Source organism: Cervus elaphus, chromosome 1 (assembly GCF_910594005.1).
Source record: "Cervus elaphus chromosome 1, mCerEla1.1, whole genome shotgun sequence".
NCBI classification, from domain to species: domain Eukaryota; kingdom Metazoa; phylum Chordata; class Mammalia; order Artiodactyla; family Cervidae; genus Cervus; species Cervus elaphus.
In genome coordinates, this window is record NC_057815.1 from 89,042,892 (window position 1) to 89,057,593 (window position 14,702).

A 14,702-nucleotide genomic window follows, 5' to 3' on the forward strand; every position below is an offset into this window, starting at 1 on the left:
CTGCACGGCGCCAGGCGGAGGGAATGAGATGACGCCCGTTAAGCATCTGTCCACAGCGGGTGCTCCGTGGTGGCTGCTGTGACCCGGGCTCTGCAGGAAGAGCCCCGCCCCGCGGGGCCTTGCTCTGACTTGGGCTCAGCCCTCACCGGCAGGTTGCGTGGTCTAAGACTGCGGGCAGCTATCATCAAGGCTCCCAGGCGGCCAGGGCTGCTCCACCAAACTATGGACGGGTTTGTTTCCTTTGCCTGTTTGTTGGCCACCTGGGGACTTTGCAGTTTGGGCGGCTTCAATAGTTTTGAACTTTCGGCAGTATTTGTTGTCAGTTGCTATCTTTGCAAGACTTTCTCTGCTGCCGCACCATCCAGTGCCTTGTCCCCCTGCTTGCCTGGTCAAAGCTGGGCATCCAGGCACCGTCTGGGCAACCCAGCTGTGCCAACGTCCCGGCAGCCCCCTCTGTCCTGGCGGGTGCATGGCGGCGTGTGCTGGCGGTCCATCCTCGGGGAGACAGCATTCCCCAGCACTGAGCAGGGACTCCGCCAAGGCTTTCGCTGCTATCCAGCTTGGTTTTCTCCAGACTTTCTGATAAATTCTACCCTCCCACCTCCAACCCCTCAAGACAGCTGCTTTAGGCGCTTTCCCCTTAGGCAGCTCAGGCCAACTCCAAGGGCAGGGGAGAGAGAACCTGAAGGGCTCTGAGCACTCCTCTCAGGGGAAAAGCCGCCAGCAGCGGGTGAGGGGTGAGAGGAACGGGCAACCCAGGGCCTCGCTGCCAGCAGAGCGTCTACCCTGTGAGCCAAAAGGGCTGCCTGGGGAGGGCCCGGGGGACCCTTGCGCTCACTGCCACCCCCACGGTTTTCCAAGCGCCCCATGCATCGGGGCTCCCCAGCCTGGCCCGGGGTGAGCAGCGGGCTGGCCCCTGGCCTGCTGGCATCGGTGCTCCCTGGCCAGGCACCCTGCTCGGTGAACACTCTTTTCCCAAAGCCGGGCAGGACCGCTGGGGGCCCTCAGGGAGCTGTCAGTCAGGCCCCAGCACAGCTCTGGGCGCCTGACTCCGGGCCCTTCTGTCTGTTCCCGCTCACCGGTACCTGCGGTCCCAGCCATCTGTCACTGCAGCTGTCTGTCCGAACGGGTCTATGGGCGTCTCTCCCCTTCCGCCCGGCCTCCGCGCTGTTACTGCTGCCGTCCTAATTCCGTTCGGAGCCACTGGGTTCTGGTTGAGTCTATACTCTTCAAAACCCAGCAATCCCGAGTCCTCAAAGCGGTGAGGATGCTCACTGTGATGCTCACGGGCCTCCGGTTGGGTCCGAGCTGTTTCCCTGACCACCCCTCTTCCCACCCCCTCAGACTGCCTGCACACTTCGTGGGGGTCCTCCCTGTCACACACCGGCCCGCTGCCCCATGGCCCAAGGCCACTTGTTCTCAGGCCAGTGCCTGCCCCTGCCCCCGCCCCGCCCTGGCCAGGCCCCTGCTGGGCATCGCTGCCTCTTCTCTGAGCCCTGCAGAGCCCGTACCTCTCCACGGCAGAGTCTCTCCCTTCTTGGCTCCAGGTCCCTGATGGCCTCAGACTATGTTTTGATCCCCTTTGGGCTTGCACTTGGAGTCTACCTGTCAAATGAGTGTGTGGGTGATTCGAGGGCTCTCAGACTGCCTACAGGCATTCCAGCCTTCAGTGAAAGTGACGTCGCTCAGTCGTGTCTAACTCTTTGTGACCCCATGGACTGTAGCCCACCAGGCTCCTCCATCCATGGGATTTCCCAGGCAAGAATACTGGAGTGGGTTGCCATTTCCTTCTCCGGCCTTCAGGGGACCTCCAAAATCTGGTCATGTGTTACCCTCTGCTCTGGGGGTGCACTTCCACGTCCGTCTCCTTTCTGAACTTAATGTGTGAGGGAAGAGACGTGGTTTCATCTCTCAATCTGATTCCCTCTGGATTCCTGGCGCCTAATACAACACTAATACTAAAGATTGGACAGAAGTGTTTAAAACATACACGCTAACGGTTTCCTCAGGGCTGGGTGCAGGGAGCTTCAGCCAGAGCTGGGGGCTGGGCCTCCCTCTTGGGAGCTCTGAGCCAAGGCTAAGAGCCAAGGTGGGCCGCCAGCACATTCCTCCAGAGGGGAACACCCGGGGCCCGTGGGGAGTGGCAGCTGTGGTCAGGGATCCAAGCTACGCTCCAGGAGCAGCGGCGGCCACAGGGGTTAAGCTGCTGTCGCCTTCCCTGCAGCAAAAGCATTTCTTTTTGTCTTTGAAAAATGGGAGACTGATTTCGTGTTGACACGAGATCATTTCCTTGGCAAGGTACGTTCCGGGTGCAGAGGCCAGGGTGGCATCAGGAACTTCCCGTGATGGCCAGTTCTGGGGTTTCCCCGCCCGGACGAGGGGGCCAGGCTGCGTCAGGGGAGGAGCTGCCCGTCCTGATCTCAGGGGCACCCTGCCCCTCCCCCTCACGGTTGCTTTTCCCTGGTCCACGGCCCAGCTTCCTGCAGCCGTACTACTGTCTTCCCCAGACAACAGAAAGGTCCAGGCAACCTTTCCCAGTGGTCGGGGCAGAGCCGTGGGCTCCTGAATAGTGCAGCACAGCCAGGCTGGGGGCAGGGGCCTGCCTCGAGCCAGTTCATTCATTCCACATTTGCGGAGGGTCCACTGCAAGCCAGGCAGGCACGGTGTCAGTGCTGGGAGCAAACGCAGAGCCCGGGATACCACCCCTCGCTTTTGGAGTAACAGGGCAGAGAAGCTTTAAAGCTGGACCAGCAAAAAAGTCAACACCTGCCAACTCCCCCCATGGAGGGCTCCTCCGGGAAGTCCTAGGCAGAACTGAATGGATTTTAATAAAATTCCTATCCAACATGAACATGAGGAGTAGCTGAGAACCCTTCAGTGCTAGCCAATGGGACAGGGCTCAGAGACGGGCCACTGAACGGCAACTGCCGCCGTGGAGTCGGCTGCCCACCTAAGGCGCCTGGGCCACTGACGTGTGGAGGGATGCACAGGGGTACTCCCACGGGGCCTGCTTTCTAGCTGAGCCCAGAGGAAGAGTTAACCAGCTTGACGAGCAGTCTCTTCTACTGCTTCTGCAGATGTGGCCACTACTTTGCTGACTGGGGGTGGGGGCTGGGGGGAGAGGAGGGGAAATGTGTGTGCGAGAGAGAGAGAGAGAGAAAGCTGCCGTGCCTGCCTGCTAGATGGAGGAAGCAGACCAGGGAGGAAGCCTGAGCCCGAGGAGACTCCGACTCCAGCTTCCCCTACCAGAGCGGCAGCAGTGGATGGCGGTCAAGGGCGAAGCACCCCAGGACGAGGCTCCCGGACCCAGGAGAGAAGAGGCTGGCTTGTTGCTCAATGCCCCACACATCTGCTCCCCTTCTTTCTAGGCACGGGCTTTCTGCAAGGCACTATGACCTTGTCCCTTTCAAAGCCAGAGGTCCAAAGCTCCAGGCTAAGGTCGTCGGGCCACAGAGAGATGCAGTGAGCTATCTCAGCTACTCGGCCACAGCTCCCCTCCTGACTGCCCCCTGAAAAGCACCTCTGGCCTCTGAAGGGCTTGTCCTCCACCAACCGCTCTGCTTTGCGGGGAGGAGACTGGGAGAAAATGAAGTTCTGGCTTCTGAAACTGGAAAAGAGACTCTTCTGCCTCCTGCCAGCTCATCCTCCCCACCCCCAAACACGAAGAAAGGCACTTACAATCATAATTTACTGGCGGTCAGAAACAAGCTGATGCGAGTCAAGAAATAACCAGGGCATCTTTGGCAGATGAAAACACGGGAGAATGCCCTTCTTCTCAGGTGGGCAGCCCCCCTGCACTCGACCTTCAGGGCAGAGGCCTCCCTCCCGAACCAGCTCCCTATAGCCTGCCCTCCCCGCGCATCCAGCCTCAGTTCTCAACAAGCGCTGACCGGCCACAAACAAAATGCCCCCAGAGGTCCTTGGTGCAGACTGTTGGTTTTGAGCATGGTGCCCTTGCAGGTGCCGTCCCCTCTGCGAGCAGTGCCTGTCCTCCTCTGCACCCCACTTTGCCTGGCATTTTCCGCCTCATCCTGGAAGGTGCAGCTCAGGGTCGCCTCTTCCAGGAGTCCTCCCCGAGCCCCACAGCCAGGGTGCGGCTCCCCCTCCTCTGCAGCCCCGAGGTCCTAATCACGAGAAGTCACTACCTGCTGGGTGCCTGCCTCCTGCTCTAGACTTCAGCTCCTCGGGGAAGCACCAAGGCCTGTCTCTAGCCGCAGCAGCTGACACAGAGGACAGGAAGGGGCCACGTGAACACGGCAGAGGGGCCGCCCAGACCAGGATCCGCCTGGGGCTTGCGGGAGGTGCTGGCGTGCTCTCCTCCTTGGTGAGGCTCGGGCTGCTCTGGCCGCTCCGCCCACACCAGGGGTTTCCATCCAACAGATGGAGGAAGCGCCCAGGCCACAGACGGAAAGGGACGTGGCTGCAAGACGTGGCAGCTCGTGGCAGCCACGGGACAGTGCCCGGGGCGAGGCTGCAACATAGAAGCTGTGCCCTGAGGGGACACACGCCAATCTGCTCCTCTGCCCAAAGCACACCTGTCTTCTGGTCTCTCCTGAGCAGGTGGCTTACCACAGACCTAGAGATGACAGGACTGTCTGGAGGCTGCCGTGTCTGGAGCTGGGAGCAGCCAGGGGCCGGGGTGGGGGGCAAGGAGACCGACCGGGTGTGAACAGCCTATTTAACACAGCTGCCGACACACTCCAAAGGGGGCCTGAGCGCTATGCAGGGAGGTGCTAATTGGTTCTCAGCAGCGTGAGGCCAGCACAGAGCCACGGCCGAGCCACGCCTGCCACAGTTGAGAGGAAGGGGCTGATCGTGAGCCAGGCTGCAGCCCCAACGGCCGTGAAAGACGCGTGTGTGTAAGGGCCTCCCGATCGGCCGGGCTGGAGAGAGAAGACAGCTACCCCAGGTGGGGGGCAGGGGGTGGTGGTGGTGGCCCTGGCAGTTCTCTGGCATGTGAGTTTGCAGTAGGGCGTCCCTCTTGCCTTTTCTGTGACTCTCTGAGCCCTGCAAGTTTTAGAGGATAAGGAGGTCAGGGTCCCTGCTGGGGGCTGGGCCAAGCTCTAAGAGTAGCCGGGAGGCTCTAACAGGTGGCCCATATCAGGGAAGTGACATTCCTGTCCAAGGAGGCGCTGAGCGCTGTCGCCGTGGGAGGGGTGCCCGCCCTGGCAGCCGTGTCACGCTCCCAGCACCACCTGTCTGCGTAGGGGGCAGGAGCCTCGGTGCGGGGGGGGGGGGGGGGGGGCAAGAATGGTCCTAACCACCAACCTCCCTTCCCCGCTGGCTTATTTCCCCTCTAGCGTTACACGGCTCCTACCTTCACCAGGACCTGAAGCTGCCGTCCCCGGCTCCTGTATCTCCCGCTCCGTCTGGGTCTCCGCGTTCTGCAGCTGTAGGGCAAGAGTCTGGGTGCCCTGAGACGTCACCGACGTGGTGGGGTTCCGGGGCTGCAGGCCGATGGCATTCATCAGGCCCATGTCTCTGTCTGTCCTCCACGTGGCTCTGCTGGTGCTAGGGACAGAAAGGCAGACGGGAGTCGGGCAGGGCTGGGGACAGCAGTCCCACAGAACCCTGACTGCTCTGCGCCCGAACTCACGGCGCAGGCCGAGCCAGGGCCGGCAGGTGAGGCCCACGCCCACAGCGGCCTCCCGCGGCCGGCTAACTTGCACGTGTCCTCCTCCAGATCAGTCCACGTCCTGGGACGGTGAAAAGAAAGTGGCAGAACCATCCATCTTTTGCAGACGGCTGGTCCAGTCACTCAAACAATGAGGGCCTTTCTGGGGAGGCAGAGATGGCTGATCTTAAAAGACACTCAAGGTTCAGGAAGCCACCAGCTGAGCGGCTAGAAGCCCCGGGACCAAGGGTAAGCAGCACAAGTGGCCCTCGCTTCAGCTTTTCCTCCTTCCAACGACATGCTGACAAGATTCCAGTTTAAATTCTTGGAACTTCCACTCCATAGGACTCCACAGGACTCCTACTGGGGCTGTTTGGGGGTCCTCCTAAGAAGCAGGGAGCACCAGCTGCCGAGAGTGAGGCCTGGCCCAAAGCCCCCCCTCCTTGGGCACGTCCTGGGCACAGACCCTCAGGGCGGCAAGAGCTGGCAGCGGAGGGGGCCCGCGGCGTTCATGGCGGGCACCAACCGTCCTGGCTGCAGCCGTTTCTGGGGGCCGTGCCCGGGACTCCCTCAAGGAAGCAGTGACTGTTTCTGGGGGCCGTGCCCGGGACTCCCTCAAGGAAGCAGTGACTGTTTCTGGGGACCGTGCCCGGGACTTCCCCGAGGAAGCAGTGACTGCTTCTGGGGACCGTGCCCGGGACTTCCTCGAGGAAGCAATGACTGTTTCTGGGGACTGTGCCCAGGACTTCCCCAAGGAAGCAGTGACTGTTTCTGGGGACTGTGCCCGGGACTTCCTCGAGGAAGCAGTGACTGCTTTGGCTTTACCACTGACCCAGTGCTTTGTTTTCTCAGAACGTTTCCGTCTCCATTAACGAATTAAATGATGGGAGGATCAGCACCAGGTTCCTACTAAGTGGCCCCTGGGGAGGGTTTGTCCCTGGGCTGCAGCTCTGGGCAGCTTGGTCCCCGAGGCCTGGGTCACATGGGAGGCTGCCCGCGAGCAATTTCCTAGGGAGGGCATCCCTCTCCAGAGCTCTCTCTTCACTGCGGCTTCCCCGGACATCACGGCCAGGACCGGGGGGGCTGGATGGGGTCCTAGCTGGTCTTCAATCGAGACTCAGAGGGCAGAGGTTTTGGTCTTTTTCTTAGCCATGAAACGCTTTTCTTGAACAGAACCACGTACAAAAGCTCAAAGTGTGAAGCCGAGCAAAGAGAGTTGCTCTCACTGAGAAGGGACACCCACAGAGCCAGGCGTGAGGGCACCGCTCCGAACCCACTGGAGCAGGAGGGACGGCCAGCTGCCTCCTTCACAAACTCACCCAGGCCTCTCGCTGCTTCGGCTGCTGGAGTGAACAGTGAAGACCGTCTCATTCAGCTGGTCCCAGTAGTACTCAACACCAGAGTTTGAGGCCCTGGAAATCAGTTGGGAAGGAGACAGAGTGGAAGACATTAGAGAATGGCCAGAACGCCTCGCTCCTTTTCCTTCCTTCTTCTCTCCTGGGACTGGGCTGAGGCTGGGAAGAGACGCTCCATGAGGATGCTCAGTGCCGAGCAGCCCGATGTATCTCCAACGGCCCCGATGCCTGGAGTGGCGGCTTTAGCCTCTTCCATCACCCAAAGTCTGACTGGCTCCTCTTGGGGGCTGAGAGAAGCAAAAAGATAGCCACGCCCGTCACAGGCAGCGAGTTCTGCATACTCTTCAGCCACACAAGACAGGGGCTAAGGCCGCCCTGGAGATGCCAAGTGCCACAGCCTGCCTGTCTGAAGGGTGTGCTCAGTGCTCAGGATGTGAGCGCAGGCTTTCATCACTGGGCCTCCCCTACAGCCACAGGGCCAGGAGAAAGGCAGATGAGGGCACCCTGACATTTTTATTTTGCCTGGAGCTCAGAAGGCTAACAGGAAAAAGCTCCTGCTGAGCCAGAGAGGCCCACATCTCTTTCTATTCTGGCCTGAGAGCCTCCTTTGCCAGGTAGAGGCTGGAAAAGCAACAGGGAGAGCTGAAGATGACCTGGGAGGGCTCACGAGCCTCTCCAGGAGCTGGGGTGAGGAGAGGGACTCCAGCGGCGAAAGGCTGGGCGGCTGATGGCAGAGAAAGGAGTTTCTGTCCATCAAGTTCTCCCAGCTGCCGGCCTGGCCCCGGCTCCTTCTTTCCCTGCAGTGGAGTGTCGGGCACTTTATCACACTCTCACCCAGGCACAACTGCTAGGAGGGAGGCGGGGGGCTCTTATTTTTCTAGACTGAAGTGCCTCCTCAGGCAGCAAGCCTGGCTGCCAGCGGTGTGTGCCAAGACGCAAGACGCCTTAACTTTAATTTTAAAGATTTCCCACTGGAAAAGATGCTACCTACACCCGTCACAGGGCTCAGGGTGGGGTGCTGCTGGTGGTGAGGAAATGAGAGGGTAAAGAGCTGGGAAAGAGGTGTCTTTGAGCCCTGTGATTAGCACTCCGGTGTCCGTGAAGACTCTAAGAGACAGAACGGCCAGCTCTGCTCCTCAGAGGGTCAGGGCACACACAACGGGCTTGAAAAGCGCAGTCTGCTGCAGACGGAATTCCCTCAAATTCACATGTTGAAACCCTACCCCTGAGATAGAGGGTCTTTAAAAGGTTAATAAATGAGGTCATAAGACTGGGACCTTAATCCAAAAGGACTCTGGCCTTATAAAGGACAGACAAAGAAAGACCTTACTCTCTTTCTCCATCACGTGAGGACACAGCGAGAAGAGAGAAGGGGGTCGTCAACCAGCCAGGAAAGGAGTCCTCACCAGAGCTCAACCGTGCTGGCACCTGATCTCAGACTCCCAGCTTCCAGAAAGGGAGGAAATAAATTTCTGGTGATTAAGTCATCCTGTCTGTGGTATTCTGTTATGGCAGCTCGAACTAAGAAAAGCTCCAATGAAAGCCTAGAGGCTTAGGTCACCATCCTGAATGATAACAACACGACTTCTTCAATAAAGAGCAAAGAAACGGAAGTCAGAGGGTCGTGAGGATCAGCCAGGAAAAGATGAGTTGGGGGGGGGGGGGCGGTGGTGACGTAGGGTTAGTCCTTCCTAAATGTGAGGATTAGATACAACAGGGACCTGATGGGGCCTGCATGGTGAGCAACTACGTGTCAGGAGGCCATGCCACCTCAGGCGAGAGGGAGCAGGCCCCAAACCCGTCACCAGAGGGTCACTAAGGTTCTGGGAATGAGGCGCCACCTCTGGGAAAGAGCCGCAGCCGCAAAAGGGCTCGTCCTCTCTCTGCTCTGGACTAATCTCACCCCACCCCACCCCCCGGCCCCCAGCTCCACTAAGAGGGCAGGTCTGGTGTGACCTTCAGACGCGCCTTCTAAAAGAACATCAGAGAAGAATTAAAGTTCAGGGTAATGACACCTGGGGCTTCCCTGCTGGCTCCGTGGTAAAGAACCCGCCTGCCAATGCAGGAGACGCAGGTTCAATCCTGGGGTCGGGAAGATCCCCTGGAGAAGGAAACGGCAACCCACTCCAGTAGTCTTGCCTGGAGAATCCCACGGACAGAGGAGTCTGGTGGGCTACAGTCCATGGGGTGGCAAAGAGTCGGACACGACCGAGTGACTAAAACGAAAACAATGGTGACACCTGCAGTTGCCTCTCGCAGCAGCCCGGAGGCCAGGACTGCGGCCAGCACCCGGAGCCCGGACACCTCAACCCGAACCCGGCCACTCCCCCAGACACACAGGGCGCAGTGGGCCACGTCTCCTGGGTCTCAGTCAGCGGCCGTTTCTCCTCGAGGCTGCAGGGAGTTGAGTCACCAAATACTCAGCCACTTTTGTGTGTGTCTGAGAACTACAGGGCGGTGGAGGGCAAGGGTGAGAGAGACGACCTGACCTGAGGGAAGAGGCAAGGCCAGAAGTCACAAGCAGAGGCCCCTGGAAAACGAAACCACCACCACAGCTTCTGATGAGCAGATCTGGGCTGTGTGTGGCACCATGTGAAGCCAGCTGCCGGGGAGCCTGATTTACAAACTTGTCAGGATTTATTGACAAGCGGCGCTACCATGTGGGTCCCCGCCAAGTCCTTCCTCTCTAATTCCTCTGCACCGCCTGCTACCCCGGGCTGGTGAGTGACGACAAACTGCTCACACGGAGCCCACACCGAACAACGTCCGCGGTGACCAGGCCCCTTCCTTCCCGTCTCGGGGGAAAGGCCCCCTGAAGGCACTCCCTGAGCGGCGACTGCCAGCAGGACGCCGAGCCAGAGCCCCTCAGACACTTCCCGTCCGGCAGCCTGTGTCCTCAGCCCCGAGCTGTAAACTCTGGCCATTTACTGAGGATGTCAACTGCCAAGCAGACCAGGAGCCATGGGGACTATCAACGTGCAGCTCCCTTCTTCCCCCAACCCCAATCCCCTCTGCTCCTCACCAAGAGGTCCAGTGCGAGCCACGCTTTGTTCTACCTTCTGGGGTCAGACCAGCTTGACTAAGACAAGCTTGTGCATGTGGCTGAAAGGCCAGGCACCGGACCAGGGAACAGAGTTGAAGATAACCCTCTCTGGCTATGGAAACCCCGGTCAATGCTCAATGTCACTTATTTCCACCTCTAAGCTGAAGAACAGCGCCAACCTTCTCCTTTCTCCTTGGTCCTTAGGGACAATGAGTGAGTCACCACTGTCTGCTCTGGGTCCTTCCTGGAAGCTGGACAAAGAGGGACGGAGAGGCACGGGAAGGCCAGTCGGGTCGGCTGTTTCAACAGACTTGCCTCCAGCAAGTCTCTGTGAGCGGTGCTTCTGGGCCTGGCCCAACGACCCCTCAAGCTGCCTCACACAGGACTCTGGCTCCGAACCTCCCAACTTTTAGGGTATATTCCCTTTGAGGACATTCTTTCATTTATCAGTGGAGGCCTGGAAAGCTCCACACAGCTTTCTCCTTGGAAAGAGGTCTTTTTTGGGAGGCAGTGGGGCGCAGTCGTGCCATGCAGCCTGTGGGATGTCAGCTCCCTGAGCAGGATCTGAACCCGGGGCCCTCAGCAGTGGAAGCGCTGAGTAACAACTGCTGGAACACCAGAGGATTCCCCCCGACCTCCTTTTCTCCTGACACGAGTCTCTGAATTCTGCCTTCTGAGCGGACTCTGACGTGCAGTGGTCTTCCCAGATGCACCTCCCCACCCCCCATTTGTAGGGCTGACCTAATGAAGCCGGAAATGAGCAAGCAGCGCCTCACGCCTATCTTGCACTCCACACCCACTGCGGTTATTGGTGGGGGTGTTGGCTGGGCTGGTGGTCAGCTAGAGGCACAGGAGTGGCTTGGGAGAAGCGGGGCATGAAGCAAAGGAGAAAGGAGCACCTCACTGCTAGGAAGGGGAGGAGGGGGGCGGGCAGCCGAGCTATCGGCCACTGAAAGGGCTCTGTGTACAGGCTGAAGGGACAGTGGCTCGTCTCCTCACCTGTCCCAGGAATTGCTGCGCCTGGAGAGACGGAGTGTTACCTGAGGCTCTTTTCACCTACTGTCAAGTGGGTTTTTAAAACCCATCAGGAGATGCCCAAGAAGCTTGTTACCTCTGTCTTAGTGCTCAGAGAGCATGTCAAGGCTAAGACAGTGGAAGGGAAATCACGAACAAGGCTGAAAGTACATGATGTGGTACAGCTGCCTGAGCCTGAGATGAAGGCAGACAACCACCTGTTTAGGAGCGAGGGCGGTCATCTTGGCCCAGCTGGCTGGCTGGCTGTGCCTTTGGGAACCGGGGTGCCAGGGAGCTGTGTCACGCGGGGCCAGGCAGCAGGCGACAATGCCGAGCTTCTACTTTCATATTTGTCCTCCTCATCCTGGGCTGGAGACCACTCAGAGTGCGTTCAAAAGATGTACATTTCCTGGTGGCCCACTGGCTAAGACTCCTGCTCCCAATGCAGGGGGCTGGGGTTCGATCCCTGGTCAGGGGACTAGATCCCACATACCACAACTAAAGATCTCACATGCCACAGCGAAGGGCTGGTGGTGCCAAATAAATACATAAAATATTTTTAAAAAAGAAGTCCATGGTCTCACTTATCCTCGCTCATTTCCCACTGCCTCAGTCACCTGACCCACTTAAATGCCTCAAGGTGATCTAGAGGTGCTTTCTTCACCTGAGGTCTTAAGAGAGTAACAGAATTGCAAGTGGTATATTTTTCTGTGGAAGAGAGTATGTTGCTTTTGTTGGAATTCTAAAGCGGTTTTTGACTGAAATAAAGGTTAAGAATCAGCTACAGGAAAGATTTCTGGATGGCAAACTTAGGAAACCTCATTCTGTCACTGATCCACCAGAAGACCTGCGGTGGGTCTTAACTTCCTACCTGAATATTGTTCACGGTACTTCCTGCCTAAAGTACAGAAACGAAGGTGATGGAGACCTGGAGAGCCTTTAGACAAAGGTGATGGACAAAGTCTCGCCCATCTTCATTTACCCTGAAATATTGGCCCTAAGGTATGGGGCTTTGACCCACATGACCCAAGACATCAGGAGCACAGAACACCACCAGAAAGGCAGGCCCGACTCGCCCTGAGCCCACCACAACTAGGTCTGTGAGGGGGCGCGGCTCGTTGTGTCAAGCACGACTGCTCTCCTGTCACGGGGGAGACTTGACTTGCTGGTAGGGAAGAGAGCCCCCCAGGCTTCCCTAGTGGCTCGGTGGTGAAGAATCCGCCTGCAATGCAGGAGACATGGGTTCAACCCGAGTTGGGAAGATCTCCTGGAGGAGAAAATGGCGACCCACTCCAGTATTCTTGCTGAGAGAATCCTGTGGACGGAGGAGCCTGGCGGGCTACAGTCCATGGGGTCACAGAGAGTCAGGCCAGATGGAGCGACTAAAGAAAAACAAACAACAAGACAGCTCCCCAGGCAGCCCAAGATGGCTCCCGCTCGCGGAGACGCTGGATGCTGAAGACGACATATGGGGAGAAAGAGAGGCCAAAGCCAGCTTCATGTCTGGCTGAGGAGTCTGTGACTCACACCGAGTGTGTAGGCTGGGGTTTCAGATGTAAAACCCTCTGTGGGGCCACGACAAACTGGGAGTAGAGATCCTGCCTCTGCTCAGAGCAGACCACTGTTGGGAGAGAGGGGGCTGGGAGCTTGGGTGGGACAAGGTGAGCAGCTGGAGCCAGAGACACGACAAGAGTGCTAGAAAGGACGCCCTGCAGGAAGAGGGGAAGGAGGGCCCGTGACCACAGGGCCAGTGAGAGCGAGCCCACAGCCCAGAACGCGTGTCCAGTTTCGGGAAAGGTGCCTGTTAGAGCCCTCTCGTGAATGACTAAGCGAGGAGGAGTTAGACAACCAGCGCCCTGTGCTTTGGGGAAAGGCAGCACGCAGGGTAAAATCCTTCAAGGCGGACAGATCCAGGACTATGGACAGGCTGGGGGGAGGGCAGAAACGAACAGACCCAGCGCCTGGATTAACAGCGGCACCATCGTGAAGAGGCAGGCTGTGTTCTGGAAAGGCACCAGGAGCTCGTGAAAGGGCCGGCTCTGCAGTCACAGAGTCCAGGAGAGTGTGGCCAGCTGAACCAAAAAGCCTCTGGCGCCTGGAGCGGCCTGACTAGGTTGGGCTGAGATGGCCGCCTCCCTGTGGAAGGGGCTCTGAAAATTCTAGGTGGGATCAAAGAACTGTCGCCAGAAGCAGACGTTCTTTCTCCTGGGCCACTGAGCTAGCTCGGCTGACCAGGGCTCAGCCACCTGTCCCTTCCTGGACCACCAGAAATGACCCAAACACACATTTTAGGAAAAATCACCAAGGGCCCAATCGAAAGGCAACGTGGACACGCCCAACAGCCAGAGACCCTAGCAGACCAGCCAGGCCGTGCCTGCTCTGCGCTCTGCAGGCTCCCCTTGGACAAGACTCTGCACCGAGCGGGGCGGGCCTGGAGGCAGATGTGGCTCTTAATTGGCTGGATCCCTGAGGTGGCCCACGCAGCCCTCGGCCTGGTCTACACTGAAGCACAGAGTTCGCGTCTCCCCACCTAGCTGGCTCTGGAAACGGATGACAGACCTGCAGGACTCCCAGGGCCCTGAGTGACAGGATGCCTGAACGGACCTCTCTGCCCCAGAAAAACAGAGGAGGGGGAAGGAGGTGACCTAAGGACGTAAGACAGCAATGCTCTGGTTCCCCGCCGCCTCCCCACCCTCTCCTTCAATCAAGACCAGTGAATTATCATTTTCATTTTAAACTGAGCTTTTCGATCTGCCTTCATTGTTATGAGATGGAGGCCCAAGCAGAAAGGAAAACAGGCAGGACACAGATAGAGCCAGGCTGTCAGAGATCAGTGGCTTGACAAATTAGGGCCTTAACGCTATTCTCTTGGTTTTATTTCTTAAGTTAGGGTCTAAGGCATTTACACAAGCCCAAGACCACCTGCTGAATTTTTCAAAAAGGGTTTAGAAAAGAACCACTGATATCTATGCTTCTGCCTGCAGGGAAACTTGACTATCACTAGGAAACCAGAGAACAAGGGAAAACAGAAAAAAACAATACTGCCTTAGATTTAAGAGCACTTGGTAACTACATCAATCTTCTGAGTATTTCCAGAATGGAGAGTTACTGTTCCTGAGGCAGAAAGGACCCTTTAAGGAGTGATGCCGAGAATGAGGCAGGCTCTAGCAAGGCTCGGATTTCCCCTCTGGAAGACCCCACCTCACCAGTCAGACCCACAGGTGAATGCTGCTGACTCCAGTCCTCCGCAGACGCCCCCTGCACACCCTCCCCCGGCCCCCGCGAGCCACTCACTCCGGTCGGCAGATCACCAGGTCTCCTTTGTTGGTGCCGTAGGCCAGGCCGAGCCCTGGCTCAGGCAGCCACCGGGCAGAATTGATGCTGACGTGTCTCCGCTGGTCAGCAGGCATGGGGTAAAGGACGTTGAAAACTCTCTGGGTGGGGGAGAGAGGGGAGAAAAGAGAATGGGAGGAGAAACAGTCTGTTACCAAGAGTAACAAAATCCAGGGGGAAACCAAGTCCCTCCTATGGCCTGAAGCAAGTGAACCGCAGGGAAGAAAGGAAACGGTTAGACTGGGAATGTGCCTGAGAGCCCGGGACGCACAGGGGAGGGTGGGACCCTCTTACCTGAGGTGAGGGCTGAGGACTGGTCAGGAAATCACAGGGCCCATGTGAA

At 58.1% G+C, this 14,702-nt stretch overlaps 1 protein-coding gene across 7 annotated transcripts in view; it reads right to left on the reverse strand.

Moving 5' to 3' along the window:
• AMBRA1 (autophagy and beclin 1 regulator 1) overlaps positions 1-14,702 on the reverse strand; it is a 166,135-nt gene that overhangs the window by 2,605 nt on the left and 148,828 nt on the right. For all 7 annotated transcript variants that reach the window (XM_043910712.1, XM_043910679.1, XM_043910688.1 and 4 more), the window contains 3 exons: positions 14,321-14,460; positions 6,934-7,026; positions 5,318-5,511 (listed from right to left, as the gene is read on the reverse strand). In XM_043910712.1, coding sequence (XP_043766647.1) covers positions 5,318-5,511; positions 6,934-7,026; positions 14,321-14,460 — 427 coding nt within the window. The remainder of the gene's footprint in view (positions 1-5,317; positions 5,512-6,933; positions 7,027-14,320; positions 14,461-14,702) is intronic.